At 54.5% G+C, this 16732-nt stretch overlaps 2 protein-coding genes across 3 annotated transcripts in view; one reads left to right on the top strand and one right to left on the bottom strand.

Moving 5' to 3' along the window:
- Positions 1–6239, top strand: part of TDRD10 (tudor domain containing 10) — a 22580-nt gene extending 16341 nt beyond the window's left edge. Inside the window, 9 exon segments of the mRNA XM_014461142.2 lie at positions 1284–1326; positions 1834–1924; positions 2663–2810; positions 3070–3090; positions 3092–3118; positions 3120–3217; positions 3492–3646; positions 5484–5554; positions 5760–6239. Of these exon segments, the coding sequence (XP_014316628.1) occupies positions 1284–1326; positions 1834–1924; positions 2663–2810; positions 3070–3090; positions 3092–3118; positions 3120–3217; positions 3492–3646; positions 5484–5554; positions 5760–5792 (687 nt within the window). The 3' untranslated portion in view covers positions 5793–6239.
- A 1706-nt stretch (positions 6240–7945) lies between these two features.
- UBE2Q1 (ubiquitin conjugating enzyme E2 Q1) lies at positions 7946–15336 on the bottom strand. 2 transcript variants are annotated; one of them, XM_023759238.1, is made up of 13 exons: positions 14877–15291; positions 13993–14097; positions 13574–13678; positions 12923–12973; positions 10789–10929; positions 10482–10566; positions 10227–10287; positions 9943–10033; positions 9772–9830; positions 9634–9682; positions 9294–9389; positions 8877–8943; positions 7946–8432 (listed from the first exon to the last, which is right to left on the bottom strand). In XM_023759238.1, the coding sequence occupies exons 1-13, from the start codon at positions 14931–14933 to the stop codon at positions 8401–8403; spliced, it is 999 nt and encodes a 332-aa protein (XP_023615006.1). In that variant the 5' UTR covers positions 14934–15291; the 3' UTR covers positions 7946–8400. The 2 variants fall into 2 exon arrangements, with proteins under 2 accessions (XP_023615006.1, XP_023615007.1); XM_023759239.1 differs by lacking the exons at positions 7946–8432; positions 8877–8943; positions 9294–9389 and adding an exon at positions 9395–9514 and having other exon boundaries at positions 14877–15336.
- Between the last annotated feature and the right edge of the window lie 1396 nt (positions 15337–16732).

Raw genomic sequence — 16732 nt, 5'->3', positions numbered from 1 at the left:
GCAGCCAATCAATGATCTCTCTCATCATTGATGCTTCTAGCTCTCTCCCCTTCTCCTTCCTCTCTGAAATCAATTAAAATATTATTAGAGGGCCAGCCAGTGAAAGATGAGGAAGACCGGACGTGTGCAATGTCAAGGAAGGCCAGGGGAGCAGTGTTTCTAGAAAGAGGGAGTGGGTGGAATACCGCCGGTGAGCTCAGCGCGGAGAACATGAGGATACAGCAGCTCTCAGGTCACGCTGACCCGGTGCGAGCGGTTTCAAGGCGGCCTCGTTGGACTGTGCTGCGGGGAAGTGTCAGGTGGGGAAGCAGACAGGACTCAGCACTGCCAGCGGCGGAGCAGAGGAAGCTGGCAGCTAGAGGGGAGTGCGGTCAAGCCAGGGTCTCAAACATGGGTAACAGGGCATGTTCCTGGTGGGAGGCGTCCACAGGAGAGGGAGAGCCATGGGGGAGGGAGAGGGCTGCTGTCCTTGAGAAGGCGAGACGGTGCGAGACCCAGAGTGTTAGGGCAGGTACCTGGTGGCCAGGGCAGCAGGAGGGATGGCGGAGAGGGCGGGTCGGGGCTTGCATGGAGAGAAGGGGGGACCTCCCGTCCCACTGCTGCCAGTTTTCACCTGGTAAAGAGGCAGGTTCCTCGGTGGGGTGGGGGGTGGGGTGGGTCTGAAGAGGCGTGAAGTCGTCCGTTTGGCGAAGCGGAAAGGAAGCTCACGAGGGGCTCAGGTGGGACTGTAGCGTGTGTCCAGGAGAGAACAGGGGCCACAGGTGCTCGCTGGCAGCGGTCAGTGGCCAGAGCAGGGGAGCAGCAGGGCGGGCAGAGACATGGCTCTAAGCAGGGGTGCGTGTTTTCCAGGCGAGGACAGTGGGGAGGGGAGCCAGCGTGGGTTGGGGGCTGCAGGGCTGTAGTGAGGCGCAGGGCACCCAGACCTTTCTGTCTCCACGTAACCCGGCTTCCAGTGTAACCGTTCCCACCTCTCCCCCCGCCCCCCTCCGCAAGAAGGTCCAGCAGGGACCCCCCGGGCTCCGCGTTTGGCCTTTGGGACTGTGAGTCCTGCGGGAGCCCCCCTGCCGCCGCCTGCCCCCCCTCCCCTGTTTCTGAGCGTCTTCTCCTGGTTGGCTCAGGGTCCAAGCGAGAAAGAGCATGAGTGGGTGTTAGACTCAGCGGACGCCGGCGGCGGTGCAGGGGCTGTGACACTTTGCCTCCGAGTCCACTTGGAGCGACTCCACGTACACACCGATAGGATAACTGCTGCCGCGCCTGAGCGGTGCCTGTCTCCTTCTCCCTAGGTGTTGGAGAGGCCTTCCCGTCGAGGATTTGCCGAAATCGCTGGTGAGATCCCGAGTCCCCAGGACGTGTCTTCGCAACTCCTGACTCAATTCTCCCAGCCCCCCTTTCAGCTCTGCCCCCTGTGGGCCTCTCCGTGGGGGAAATACCCCTGTTTATTCCTCCGGGATGCTTTCTTGATTAATGACTATCAGGCAGCACACCCTCCCCACCCAGCTGAAGATCTAGAGCAGCGGTTCTCAACCTGTGGGTCGAGAACAATGACAATACATCCTGCATATCAGATGATTCATGACGATTCATAACAGTAGCAACATTACAGTCATGAAGTAGCAACGAAAATAATTTTATGGTTGGGGGTCACCACAACATGAGGAACTGTATTAAAGGGTCGCGGCATTAGGAAGGTTGAGAACCACTGATCTAGAGGCTGAGGTGTGGAAGGACGTGGCCGAGTGGCCCATCCTGTCCTACCTCTGAGGGTGGGGCCAGGGCGTCTAGGGGGGCAGGGGCAGCTCTGGTGCCTCCAAGACTCACTCTCCTGCTCTCCAGCTTATCTCCAGCTCACCCCCAAAGCTCCCGGTGCCCCCCGAAAGACAGCGAGACCGAGGACACCCTTATTTGCAGTCCCCATGGAAATGAGGTCAGTGGAGGGGTGCAGGGCCCACCAGAGCAAGCGGCGCCTGCAAACAGCATTCCGTCCCTAGAGGGTGGGTAGGGGTGGTCCCCATGTGGGAGTTCAGTTCTCAGGAGCTCCGGCACCAGACCCACAGGGACCTAAGAAAATCTGTTTCCGTTTTGGGACAGTGAAGGCCTGTGACTGTCCCCCCCACCCCGGGTCCCATGCGGCCATCATGCCCACCACGTCGTCTGCTTTAACAGTGGACACCATTCGTCATGTCAGAGATGCCGGGATCATCTCGGACAGGAACTCGCTGTAGGACGAGTGGTTTGTGTGTTTTTCCACGGCAACAGGTCTGCCTTGCTGACCACACGGGTGCCTTAGGTGATGGAGTTAGTGGGTGGGAGGCTGGAGTTGGGCATGACGTAGACACAGGAGGAGCGATTTGAGGATTGAAGACGTGTCCTGGGTTTTGGACAGTCCACCCCGTGCTTCAGGTCGTCGGCCCAGTGAGGGCCCACCTGTCTGTGGGAGCCTGGGTGTGTGTGTGTTTTCCTCTAGGACCCGCCCCCTTCTCAATCTCCCTCTCCCCTCCCCCTCCCCCCTGCCCTGGTGCTGCCTTCATTCTGCGTTATGTACTCATCCCCTCCCTGGAGGGGTGGACCTGACCCAGGGTGACCGTCCTGCCCTGCCTCCTCCAGGACCAGGTTGGTCACCTCGTTCACTCGCTCACCCCATGTCCCACGGCTCTTCCCCCAGAGGCTCCTTCCTGGTGCCGCTCCTGAGGGAATGCTTCCGCGACCCGGGCTGGCTGGCCACCATCTGCCACACCGGCGGGGACGTGGGGCTGCTGGTGACCAGTATTGTCCCTCGGACCCCGTTCTTCTGGGCCATGCACGTCACGGAGGTATGGGCTTGTTGGTGGCCTGCGTGGGCTCGGCGCCTCCTCGCAGAGCCTTCCCGGGGTGGGGGTGGTGATGGGCCGGTCCGCGGCGGCGTCCAGACGAGTGCATTCTAATCCCCGGGTCCCGAGTCTTCCTCTCTCCCGCCTGGACCTTGGTTCCCTGGGGGTCGGTCAGTGGTGCTGGCCTAGCAGGGGACGCCTGCAGAGCCAGACGTGGGATGTGCTGCAGGCAGTGAGGCCTGCGCATGTGTGCCACCTGCAGACTCTGCACCAGAACATGCAGGGCGCTCTTCAGCACCCTGGCCGAGGCGGGAGGAGCAGCAGCCCTACCTGCAGGACGCAGCCGTGCAGCGCGGGGCCCGCTGCCTGGCCGAGTACCACCTGGGCACGTACGGCCGGGCCTGGAACAGGTATGTGCCCGGCAGGGGTGGACGGCCTAAGGGTGGACAGTGTGAGAGAGGCCGGCGGACAGACACTCCTTCCCTTCTCCCTCCTCGGGACTCCGGTTTCTTTCTTGCTGCTTCCTCTCCCGAGATCTGTGACTATGATCACTTCTCTGCCCGAGGAAGGGGGGAACGAAGGAAACTCTGCTCCGTTAGCCTTGACCTCTGAGCCTCTTTGTGAAGGACCGCCGTGCGTGCCGCCAGGTGGAACAGCCCTCCGTTCCTCCCTCCCTCTGGCCAGGTGCTGGGTAGTGGACAGGGTGGATACCTGGGCTGTGGTCTTGTTCGTCGACTTTGGCCAGTCGGCCACCGTCCCGGTGCAGTGTCTGCGCAGCCTGGATAGTGATGACTTCTGGACCATCCCCCCTCTGACTCAGCCTTTCATGCTGAGGAAAGGTAAGATGCCCTCCGACACCCCCTCCCCCCCAGCCCAGGGGTGGGAGATGCTGTGTCTGCCTCCAGGACCTCAGTGGGGGAGGGTGTGGGGGCAGCCAAGGCCCTCAGGGTACCCTTAAGCCTCTAGTCATTTGATCTTTCCCCGGTTTTTGGCATCTGCCTCTTGCAGAGCTGCCTCTTGGGTATTAGTTTTCACACCTGGGCTCCACAGGCCCCAGCAGGTGCTGTCCAAAGGCTTAGCTCTCGGGGTGCAGGGAGGGAGGGCAGGCTTCTCACCCCTGCTTCTGCCAGCGCTGCTCTGTCTAAAGCAGTGGTTCTCAACCTTCCTAATGCCGCGACCCTTTAATACAGTTCCTCATGTTGTGGTGACCCCCAATTTCATTGTCACAAATTGAACATAATTAAAGCCTAGTGATGAATCACAAAAACAATATGTAATTATATATGTGTTTTCTGATGGTCTTAGGCGACCCCTGTGAAAGGGTCATTCGACCCCCAAAGGGGTCTCGACCCACAGGTTGAGAACCGCTGGTCTAAAGGAACAGCACATCAACAGAAGGCCCCAAGCCCAGTGTCCTCCACCTAACCATTTGTTTTCAGATTCTAGTTTTCTTCTGTAACAGAATCCTCTCCCAATGAAATCTTAAGCAAAACCCAATGTACATAAAACCGGTGAAAGCGGAGCGACTCTGAAAGGATGAAAGAATGCTTTGGGGGATCAGGAGAAGCAGAGGTGAAGACAGACAGACAGACAGACACACTCACTCCCCAAGTGTAGGCCCAGGCCCCCTCACCCCTGGGAGGCTGAGGGGAACGGTGCCTAGTGGTCAGGAGCACCACCCACAGGTCATCTTGGGTAATTGCCCAGCCTGGGGGAACAGGGCCAGGGCTCTGGAGTGGGGGGCAGGCTGAAGGGGACTGCGCGGTTGTTAGGGGCCAGAGTGCCCAGCCCAGACATGGGCTGTGCTGAGCTCCCTCCTGGACTTGGAGATGGCCCGAGAGGTCAGGCAGGTGGTGGACAGTCCTCCCCGGATGGATGAGGAAAGCAAAGCTCAAAAAGGTGAAAGGAACTTCCTCACCTCTCACAGCAAGAAAGGGGCATGGCCGGGGTGGAAGTGAGGTCCGGCTTTAGCATGGTCAGTCTCATGCGCAGACAGTCCCAGATTCGGCAGGAGCTGACATTTTGACCGGCGGCCTGCCCTGCCTCGTTCCAGCATGTAAACATGCTCATGGTGAGAGCATCTGCTTCTGACCTCTCTCCCTCTAGCGCAGATGCTCAGAGCAGAGAGGATGAAGTTTTCTGTCCCCAGAATTTCCCATTAGAGAATGTGAAATCCGCCCAGCTGACATGGCTCAGTGGTTGAGCTTCGGCCTGTGAACCAGGAGGTCACAGTTTGATTTCCGGTTGGGGCATATGCCCAGGGTGCAGGCTTGATCCCCAGTGTGGGGTGTGCAGAAGGCAGCCGATCAATGATTCTCTCTCATCGATGTTTCTCTCTCCCTCCCTCCCTTCATCTCTGAAATTTAAATATATATATATATATATATATATATATATATATATATATGAAGAGAGAATGTGAAATCCCAGATTTGTGTCATTATTCCAGTAACAGTAATAATGTCCCCTCCTTTTATATATTCCTCATGCACCCCCCCCCCAACCCCCTGCCAGCTTTATCTCGGTTTATCCTGCAGCAGGGAGGCAGCCCTAACTAGCAGAGACTTGTAGGAGCTGCTCTGCATTTCCCCGAGGCCTGGCCTCCCACTTCCCTCCCTTGCTCCTCCTGCCTGACCCAGTGCCACCAGGGTTTTGTTGTTGTGTTTTGTTTCGCAGGCATTTTGAGTTCATATCAGCTGACCCATCACATCCTCAAAGGGAAGATCACTGGCGCTTTGAACTTGGAGGTAACTGCCCCGTATCTCACTCAGCCCTGCTCCCTCTCCTCCCACCCCAGGGCTCAGCTGCAGGCCAGTGCCAAGGCCTGGATTGCGGATTTATCTGGCGTTCCCTTAGAGGCTTAGACAAAACAACCTGAAGTTACCCAAGGGGTCAGGTAGACTGGCTGCGGTGGTCCTTCCTTCCCACTGAGACTTTCTCTTTCTCTTGCAGCCACAAATCCTGAAGTTTGAAGAGTTAAGATGATGTAGCTAGCATCAGCTCCCTCCCTCCTTTATATATTCTTCGTGCCCCCTCTCTCTCCCCCTCCCCCTGCCTGCCCTGACCTGTGTCCCCCTTCCACTCGCAAGGCCACACTGGTGCCCAGGATTGATTTGATTTGCATTTGCCTTTACCCTCAGCTCCTCTCAGAAAAGTCTCAACTTTGTCTTGTGTCTTCAGTTCCCCACTCAGTATGGACATTTGAACCAAACCTAGGAAGCTTACATGGGAAGCTTCAGGTGGCCATGTATTTATTTTGTCTCTTTTTTTGTGCCCCCGGAGCATGATATAAACTGCTCCAACAGATTCTGGAGATTCTGGAGAATGGAAGGGCCCACGGCTTTATTTTCCTGGGATTCCATTGTAGAACCAGGTGGGGAACATTTAACCAGTGAGCCATCACCATGGAGAATAAATGTTGGCACGGTTCACAAGTTTGGGTGATTGATTCCTGTCGGGCCACCTCTCCCCATCTCTGCCCTCCCCTACCCACGGCAGTGAGGTGAGCTGTCTCAGGCTCTTACTCAGCTCTGGCTGCGGGCTCTGGGCTGGGCAGACCCTGCCTGGGATGGAGATTGAGGTGTAGGATACTGACCTCAAAGAGCTGTTTCACTTCTTCTTGCCTTAGAAGGAAACTGATTCACGATATGGCCTTGATTCTCCCATGATTTGTAACGCCATGAGAACCCTAAACTTCAGGTCATAAAGGGAATATTAGGTTTGACAAGAAAGTGGAGGGTTCTCTGAGCGTTGCCGTACAACTCACAGGAGCTGGTGCCTCCCTTATGGCAGGGGAACAGGGACCCCATTATTTCTTTAAAAAAATTGATTAGAGCCAAACTATTTAAATAACTTTATTTGTTTCATCCTTTGGTAGATGAGAAAAATACATTACAAAATACATTATACAGAGGACAGCTCACAGTACACATTACTAAAAACACAATCTACATTTCAGCCAGGGCTGGTGATAAGTTCAGAAGAAAGCCACAAAGGCCTTGAAAACCAGATTTCCGCTCTATGGAATAAGTTTGCCCCTAGGGTCCCCACTTTATCTAAACTTTAGCACCCCATATCAGGTGGGTGTGGGTAGAGTTAGAGCAGCATTGAGGGGGACTGTTGAACTCTCCATCCACCTGAAGCAGCAAGACATTAATCCCTTAAAAGAAAATGGGGGGAAATGACCAATGTTAAAGCATTACAGAACTGACATCCTACAGGCGCCCAGGCAGCGCTCTCAATTCTGGGCTAAGACTAGCATCGTCACTGAGCCATCCCTGGCTTGTTATTGCGGTCATCACCTCGTCTGCAGGCATAGTCTGTCCCTCAGAGCCTGTCTCAACCCCAACGCAAGCTCACTGACGGGAGGCAGGCAGCGTCAAACGCAGACCTCATACCCTTCCTTTTAAACAGCATGTACAGACAACACAGCACTGACGGTTCCAGCCCCGCGGACTTCCTACCTCACTCTCCCCGCCCAGCAGTTCCCAGAGCCTGGGGTGGGGACACAGGTGTACACAACAGCCCCCTGAAAGCTAACCTTCCCAGAGGACCCATCTTATGGAAGTGGCTTGAAAAGAATCCCCAATTTTTCAAGCCAAACAATCTCAGAGCTATACCTGTTTTCTCTTACGAGACCAAGGGAAGTGAGAGAGAGGAGGGTGAGCAAAGAAGCTAGCCAGAAGCCGTTTCCCGGGAGGGAGGGATCGGCGAACACCGGAGTTGTGGCACACAGAGCACACTGCTGAGACCAGAGGCTGAGTACACACGAGACTGCCTCCATCACCACTCAACTCATTTAAAAGCAATTCCATGAAACAGCAGCCTGGTAAGCCTCCTTTCCCATTTCCTTGTTCTTAGAAATTTGAAAACATCTGCAAGTAGAAGAGAAAAGTCGTCCTAAGAATTAAGGTCATCATTTCAGCCCGTTACACCGTGGCTCAGCAGGGCAGGCTCTGCATGCCAGGGGGACGGGTGCTGGTCGCTCCAGAGGCCTTCAGACGGAATCCACCTTCCTCTGGCTTTAGCAGTGAAGTGCAGCCTCTCTTCTCGACCCCTCCCCCACCACCCAAATAGTTTCGGGGATGGGGGTGGGGTGGATATGGGAACAAAAAGAAAGATGAGTCAAGACCAGCATCTTCAAATTAACAAACTGTAATTGTTTTCCCAAAGATACATTTTTTCATACACATCCATCATACACTGTAACCAAAAAAAGCAGTGTACATGAAATAAGAGAAAATAAATTAAAAATCCATAGCATAGGTAAGGAGGCTCTAGTCTGGAGCACAGCTGAGTTTCCAGCAATATAAGGAGGCTCAAAAGTTTCTTTTATAAGAATGCCTGCTAGCAAGGGTTCCAGCCAGGTGGTTGGTTGGTCTGTAAGTCAGTCTTGAGTACTTGAAACAGTTCGGTGTTTGTTTTTTTCCTTAGCGTTTAGAATAGCCATCATTGTCCTGCAATAGGCAGAGCTATCACGTCCAGGAAAAATGAGGGAGGGAACCACAGAGGCAGCGTGAGATCCAAATACAGCATTCAAAGGTAATTGGTCCAGTGGTGCCTGGGGAAGGAGGAGGGGGACGGCGCTCCAGGGTTAGCCATCTTCCTTTGGGGGTGTGTACCAGCCTGCAAAGAAACCCAACAGTGAGGTGGAGGCTGAAGTCCCTGCTCCCAGCCCCGAGCACTGAAGACTCCAGGTGACAGGTGAAATGACCCTAGGCAGGGCTTCCAGTGCGGGGAGAGGTGCAGGGGCAGGGAGACTGCCTACCTGGAGAGCATAAGCAAGGGGAGAGGCTGTGCCCAGCCCGAGATGACAGGGTGAGGTGAGCTTTCTCACAGGTGGTCGGGAAGGGGCAGCACCGAGTCCACAGGGAATATGATGGCTGGTGCTTTTCTAGAAAGGAGGCAGTGGGGGTAGCCACCTCCAGCCCTTCTCTGGGTAACGGGCAGGTGCTGTGTTAATGGGTGAGAAAGGCTCAGAAACCAGAAGGGGGTCCTTGCTACTTGGCTGGAAGGGAAAACCTCAGGCCTTCCGAGCGTCCGAATCCCGAGTCCTGGCTCCAGCCTCACCGTTTTTTTCGTGGATCTGCACCAAGGACTTGTAGGACTGCTGTGCTCTTGTCAGACTGTATTGAGACTGGGGAGAGGAAGCCGCCAGGTCAGGCCATGGCCAGCTGCGGCTTTACTGCCCCTCCTTCCATGAACTGTCACCCAGAGACCCAAACTTGTGCTCTGTTAACATAGAAGTGCCCCCACCTGTAGGCCCCTCGGGGATGCAATCCCATAGCCTTCCCTTTCCAGACCTGTGTCCTCCCCGAAGCCTTAGGCAGCCCCCCAGGCCAAGGCCCTCTCCTGTTCCCACCATGGTGTCCCAGGCCCACGCATCCGATGCCTCATCCGCTTGGCCCCTCAGAGAGGGCGGCCTGGGCCTGCTAGTGGCCCAAATGATAACTGGCTCCAGCCCGCCCAGCAGCCCCAGCTCCTTACTTTGTTGGCTCCAAACTGCACTCGTGCTTTCCCCTTCACCAGTGTGGCACTGATCTGCATGATCACGGACTCTATCGAGTAGGCACTGCTCCAGCCCTGGAAACGGGGGGAGCAGCAAGTCAGCAGAGTTCCCAGACACCTCACACCTGCTCTCCAGCAAGGAGCTGCGTCTGTGGAAGGGGTCCTGCCCCTCACGCCTGGAACAGCCACCACCTGTTTGTCTGGGTCAACGGGTGAAAGGGCCACATTGAGCCCATCACCCGAAAGCCACAGAGGCGTGCGGTGAAGCTCACCGAGCCCGGCCCTGGCCAGCCTGACCAAGAGCAAGAGACAGGCTCACCTGCTTGGTGAGAAGTTCCATGCAGATGGCACCTCCACCCAGCACATACCTGCAGGAGAAAGGTTAGTCAGTTGTGCCTGGCAAAAGCTCACGCCCCTTTCTCACCTTCTGTAACAGGAGCTGCCCTCAGCCACTCACCCTCCTGAAAGGACTGGAGACACAACCCTGACAAACGGTGGGTCAAATGGAAAGTTATCCTGTGAGAGACAAAGGCAATGATTGGCGGGGAGGCCAGGATCTGCCACAAGATTGTACGGTGGAGAAGGAGGCCTCGGCCAGGAGGGAGGGGCTGGAAGGGAAAAGACTTACTTTAAAGGAAAAGTTAAGTAGGATGAAGTCTGCACCTTCTTTCTCTTTGAGGATCTGGAGATCGTTGTGCAAAGCGCTGTCCTGGTCAACTCTATGAAGCAATGAGTCTGGGCTGACTCCTTGTCCTAGCTCAGGAGCCTTGTGTCGACCCCCACTTCCCCTGGCTAGCAGCAGAGGGACACCCACTGCCCACACCTGCTCCTGGGACTGCCCGAGACTCCCAGCACAGTGGCTCCCCACATACTGGGCCTCAACTTCCTTTCCAATCCCAGAGCCCCACTCACTTGAGGAGTTTGACATTCCAATCATAAAGACTGTCATTCACCAGTTCGACTGCATAGTTTCCTGGAAGGCGGGAAGGCAGGGGTTAGTAGGATGGTCCAGTTGAGGATCCACCCAGACTGAGAAGAAAAATACCAAAGGCTCCCGGTGCACCCCATGGACATGCAGCCAATCGAAGCCCCTGGCTTGAGGAGCTCCATTCTGACTCGTATCCTTAGAGAAGCTCCTGTCCAGGCCCTTCCCTGAGGCAAACTCACCACCTTTGAAACTCTGTGATCGGTATATATCCCTGAGCTCCTTCATCAGCCGGTCAGTGGCCTGCACCGAGCCAGATACTGCCCCCTGCAGGGGAGGGAAGACAAACCTCTCAGGGTCATGTGGTTTGGAAACACACACCTAGACCTTAGGGGCAGTCTGGCAGCTTGTTCAGGATCTGAGCAAGGATTAGGCACACCCATAACTCACCCCAGAAAACACTGCTCCCAGACTGATAGGTGATGGCCTACCACCTTCTAGCCAGTACCCACCACCCCTTGGCCCAGCCTCTCCCTAGAAGGTACGTACATTTAAGTAATCTTGCCTCTGGTTCTTTTTAATTTTCTCTAGGATAGCCAAGTTTTCTTTTCCGATGCCATCATCTTCCGATTTCTTGCCCTCAGCTGGCTCTTCCTCTTTCATTTCATAGTGATCTAGGTCTTCTGTGTCCTGAAGGTGGGATGGGATAGAGAAAAGAAACCAACACAGGTTGTGGAGAGGGGCCATCGCCTTCCCAGCCCCATTTGGTCTAGAGCTGCAAGTTAAGGAACAATGGACTCTCCAGCAAGCTAAGGAACACAGCATCCTTTCTGTTCCGGCAATAATTCCCAGCCCCATTCCCTCCACAACCTAAAGGACAAGGCAAACCCCCTCCCATTCAGTCCTACAGCAGAACCACGTACGGGTCTAGGGAAGCAGAGACTCATTCCTCGTCTCCCAGCCTGACCCTGCTCCAACGTTCCTAAAACTCTCCCTTGGCAGCAGCTCTTAATTCCTAGAATGACTTTGGCCTGACACTGTGAGAGATCATGTTTCACCAGGTGACTACTGTACCCAAGAATTCTCAGGACTCCAGGTTAAAGGAGGAACCTGGATCAGAAACCTCATGCCCGCCCAGGTGCATGACCTGAGTCAGCACAGGCACCACTGACGAGAGGGGAATGAGGAAGGCGGCCCAGCGAGGGAGCTTGGTAGAGGTCACGCACAGAGTCCACTGTGCATGATGGGAAAGCCCATATCCAGGATGTGAACCCTCTGTTAGATGCTGGGTGATGGCGCAGAGGGCTCTCTACTCTCGACAGGAGTAAGTTTCATGTGTCATGAGTCTCTTGTGTCTTAAGACCTTAACAAAGTTATAGAACCTGGGACATTAATGCAATGCTTGGAGACAAAGCAATCCCAGTGATCTGGCTCTAGCAGGACACGGCGATACTGACTTCCTAATTATCACCTCGATGCTGACATCTACCGAACGTTCATTATGTCGGGCACTATACTGGATGCCATACACACTAGCTCAGTTAATTCTTACAACCACTGTGCCTTTATGTTATCGTTACTCCCGTTTTTACAGGTAAGGAACTGAGGTCTAGTAATGTTAATTCTCATGTCCAAAGTCATACAACTCTTAGCAGAGCTAAAATGCGAATCAAATCTGTCTGGCTCCGAAGCTCAAGTTCTTAATTGTAATATTATGCAGAAATATCTATGTTTTTAAAATATATCAGATAAATTGTTTAGCACTATGTACTGCATGAAGCATTTTACATGCAATGCCTCATTTAATCTTTAAGACAACCATATATAGTAGATACCATAATTCTGTTTTATAAATAGGGAAACTGCAGCTTAGTAAAATTAGGTAAAATTCCCAACTTAAGATAACCTCGGAGATACAGGATGCAAACCCAGGCCTGCTCAAAGCCATCTGAAATTAACTTGCTGCAGCCTGACCAGTTTGGCTTAGTGGATAAGCAGTGGCCCATGGTCGGAAGGGTCTCGGGTTCAATTCCCGGTCAAGGGCACGTACCTCGGTTGCAGGCAGGATCCCCGGCCCCAGGTCGGGGCTAGTGCGGGAGGCAACCAGTCCAATGTTTCTCTTTCTGTCTCTCCCTCTCCCTTCCACTCTCTCTAAAAATAATGGAAAAATATCCTCGGGTGAGGATTTAAAAAAAAGAAAAAGGAAAAGAAATTAACTTGTTGCTATTTGGTATAAACAGATTTGCACTTGACTGTCTTCAGTGGTTGGCTGTGAGTGCCCTGTCTCCTCTCTTACACTGGCCATTCCTCCAGGTCAGTAAACCTGTCTTTACTCACTGGCATTTTTCCCTCCCCAGTTTAGACTGGAGCTCTGTTAATCCTCACCCGAGGATATTTTTTTCCCACTGATTTTTAGACAGAGTGGAAGGAAGGGAGAGAGACAGAGAGAGACATATGGACCGGTTGCCTCCCACACATGCCCCGTCTGGGGCCAGGGATCAAGCCTGCAACCGAGGTATGTGTCCTTGACCAGAATCAAACCCAGGACCCTCCAGTCCACGGGCCAACGCTCTAACCATTGAGCAAAACAGGCTAGGGCTACCCTGGAGCTCTGTACACTGTGGATGCTCAAAGCTGCTGATTGAAAGTTTCCTGCCAATGCTGCCTCAGGTGGCAAGCCTACCTCAGGCATCTCCTCATCTTCATCTTCCGAAGACACGTCTTCCTGTGTGCACTGCAGTGGGGAGAGGAAAGGTGGGAGATCAGAGCCCAGTGGCTTCCTAGAATGCAACCTCTCACCTACTCCCCCAAGCTCCCAGGTCGGAAGCTGTGTGCCCATCCGTAACGCTGCCAGCCTGTCCACCAGCCAGATCTGAGTGGAAGCAACAGCCCAGGCAATGACTTCACTAGCAGCCCATTACTCTCCTCCTACCATATGCCAAAGTATAAAAGAGAAGCAGAGTGGCTATTTCTGTCACCCACCTCACAAATCCCAGTTTATTTTCCCCAAGAGGGATTCTTGCTTCTTGGTTCTTAACAAGGGGCCTGAGACCCCAATGGCCACCAACTTCTACTGGAAAAATCCCCCCCCCCCGGCCCGCCCCCTCTTCTCCACATAAGGTATATTGCCCATGAGAGTGAGTTTTGATAGGTGAAGCTATTAGCGTCCCATTTAACTAGATTCCCATCTGGGGGGAAAAGAAGCCAAGAGTCACAACACGTGTGTGTGTGTTTGGAGGGGTCGGGTGCAGAGGAACTGCTGCAGATTTGTCTCCATCGCCCGAGTGCCGTCTGTGGGGTAACTGCACAAGGCCCGAGCTCCTCGGCTCCTCACCTGGTCTGCGGGCAAGGGCTGATCCAGCATCTCCACATCTGGATGCTGAGGGAGGTTATAGAGTTTACACAGGTCGGAGATGATCCTCTTCAGATGCTGCAATAGCTGGGGGTAGGGGACCACAGTGACATCAAATACTCCTTTCCAACCCCAATCTGGACAGGTACATGGATGAGCTCTTAGCTCAGAACCCAAATTGGTACCTAGTTCACTAATCTTATGGACCATGTAGCTGTGGGAGAGTTTACTGGACCCATCCTGGGGCTGGCATAGGTCTCCCCCGTTGTCCTTTGCAAGCAACTCCCCCAAGAAGTCTGCCCCCACAGTTCAGCCTACTGCACCACCCACTTTCCAGGTGTCTCCCTTTCACAGTTTGCCTTCAAGATGTGGGCCCAACCTCAGCAGCCTGGCCCCCTTACCAGAGTATTCCCCTTCTTTATGTCCACCAGCCTCTCCAAGACAGCAGCCAAGTTTGGGTCATCAGACTCCACCGACCAGATGGGGGGCACAGCAGGGTATGACTCCTGGCGGGAAAAAGAGCAGAGAGAGCGGTCAAGATGGGCAGCTCTGGGAAAAGCTACATTTTGCCTGCCCTCCACTCCTCAAAACTTCTAGTTCCTTTGCTCTTTCTCCAGCTCATGGAAGCCCAGCTCAGCAGGTCAGTATCTAATCCGGCAGCTTTCCGAGGAACCCTAGGCCATGAGAAGAGAGAGCGGCACAGCCACACTCAGAACAGTGAGGGGCCTATCCAGGTTCTGGACTTGAAGTTCTCCCACACCCAGCACCAAGTCCTCTTCTGATTTTCAAGCTCCACGATCAGCTGAGGAACAGATCACCTCACCACAATCACACTGATGTGAAAAAAGCAGACTACAGACCACTTCCAGTTTAACTGCGGAAGCAGGGATTGAAAACTAGATTGTATCTCCAGAATCTAAAAGTGAAAGGGTAGCAGAATTTCCACACCCCACTTCCAACAGGACCCCTCAAAGGCCAATTCTCCCCACCTCTCTCTTGGGAACCTGCCACCCTCTTCGTCCAGGCGTAGGATGCAGGGCTCCACATGGCAGGCTGGAAGAGGCCTACGCTGCGAACATTCCCAGCATTCCTGAGCCACAGTGCCAAATGCAGCCGGACCAGACTCCCCCTCTCCCTAAAGCAAGGGGCCAGTTCAGGCCAAGTCTCCTTTACCGGGGCCACAGGGTGTCTAACCGAGAACCTTCTAAATTAACTTCCTTTTAGGGACAAAGATAGTAGATGGCCGCTGGCAACTGGAAGGGCAGGTAGAAGGGGGAAAACCTACCCGTAAGGAATTAGTAGCTAAATTCAGGAACAAAACTAACTCCTGAGGTTTCCACATCTGCCAAGGAAACCATTTCCACGTGTACTAGGGGTTCCAGCTCCGCCATGGTTCTAATCCTCAGCGCCGGAGGGAAACCAATGATTCAAGATGCCCCTGTCTTCACCTAAGCCACACCTAGTGCGTCAATCTTAACTTCCTACTTCAGTAGGAAAAAAGGTGATGTGTGTGGTTGGCGGGGATGGAAGAAGAAAGAAGAAGTGGGACATGCGAGTTTTGGTGGGACACCCTCCAATCTGAGCCGCGGCCTGCCTCGCCAAACCGTGACCCGGTTTGATGAAGGAAAGGGACAGAAAACAGGAACCATGTCAATTGAATCAGGACCCAGAGTCCCACACAATCCACAAGCCTGTCTTTCCCCAGCCTGCTGCCTGCCCGGATCAAGTCCTGGTCTCCGAGTCCTCAACCAGGGCCGCACGTGATCACAGCAGGCAGTGTAAGTGCTCCACCACACAGTACCAGCGGCCAGCCCTCTTCAAGGGGTCTGTGCGGGTGCACCAGCCCAGCAAGCCGAGGGTGGAATGATGTCCACTGGGGAGAAAAGGAACCGTTTCTGTTCGGAACGGGATCGTCCTCAAACATGACCACCATTACCAGGAAAGGCAACACACAACCCCGGACAACTGGAGAGATCCTCAGGGAACAGCGAGGGAGTGGCAGATCTGCTCCCAGCTGGGGCAAAAGGAGAGTTAGAGGTTACACCACAATGAAAGGGAACCCGAAGGAGAGGAAGGAGAGGGTCAGCGGACCGCAAACCACCACCAGGTAGATGCAGAGGCAGAGGGGCTGCAGGAGGCGCCTGGGCAGGGCTCTCACAGGTGGCCGCGTCCTAAGCGAAAGGTGCCGTGAGAGGGGGCATCACTGAAACGTGTCGAGCTCCCGACCAAGTCCTTCCAGCTGAGGTCGGGGCAGAGGCCTGGAACCGGGCAATGAGCGCGAGGGGAAGCAAAGGGCACTCCCAGGTGGCAGGGTGAAGCCGTGGAGAACCCCAAATCCTGAGCCTGGGGATGTGGGTGGGTGAGTGGAGAGGGGCAGTGGCGGCGCTGCGTGTCAGGGTGTCCCTCACTAGGAAGGGTCCAGGGGGGAGCTTCTGGGTGCTCGGCAGAACCTCCAGGGGCGGACACAGTGTGACCTGCAGGGAAGGAGCGAGCCCCGAGGGGGGATTCGGCCTCCCAGGTCTCCCGAGATAAAAAAGCTGTGTGGGGGAACCTGGAGTCCCCGAGAGGGGGCTCCTATGGAGGCACACGCACGGGGGTCCTCACCGTGATGTTGCAGTGGATGCGGACGGGATCCCCAGGCACCGACCCCCGTGCGGGGAGATGCGGGCCGGGCGTGGCCCCCGCCCCGGCCCCTCCGGCCCCGGCCAGCAGGAACTCGCAGCTCAGCTCGTCCAGGCAGGCGCTGGCAATGCGGAAGCGCTCGTGGCCGCGGTGGAAGATGGACTCGAGCAGCTTCAGCTCCCGCCTCAGGCAGGCCCCCGGCCCCGGGCCCCTCCTCTTGGACGGCTCATGGCGCATGGAACCGAATACTTGTGTGACTGAGTCCGTACCAAAGCATCTTATGAAATAGTACATAACACAAATAATACTTTTATCTATGTTTCTTATTGAGTTCATCCTTCTTTGAGAGATGGCTCTAAGGGTATGGGAGACAATATCATATTAGTAAAATCTTCTAGAGAAGACAGAACCTGTGGTACCCGTCTCTACCGGAATAATACTTAAGGGTGGATGAAGTGTTGTCACGATGCCAGCACCGCGGCTGAACAATAAGTCACATGACCGCATATAAATGATACA

The sequence above is a fragment of the Myotis lucifugus genome, unplaced genomic scaffold (genome assembly GCF_000147115.1).
Source record: "Myotis lucifugus unplaced genomic scaffold, Myoluc2.0 scaffold_151, whole genome shotgun sequence".
NCBI classification, from domain to species: Eukaryota; Metazoa; Chordata; class Mammalia; order Chiroptera; family Vespertilionidae; genus Myotis; species Myotis lucifugus.
The sequence above is the reverse complement of the archived record's forward strand: the minus strand, read 5'-3'. Positions and strand labels throughout refer to the sequence as shown.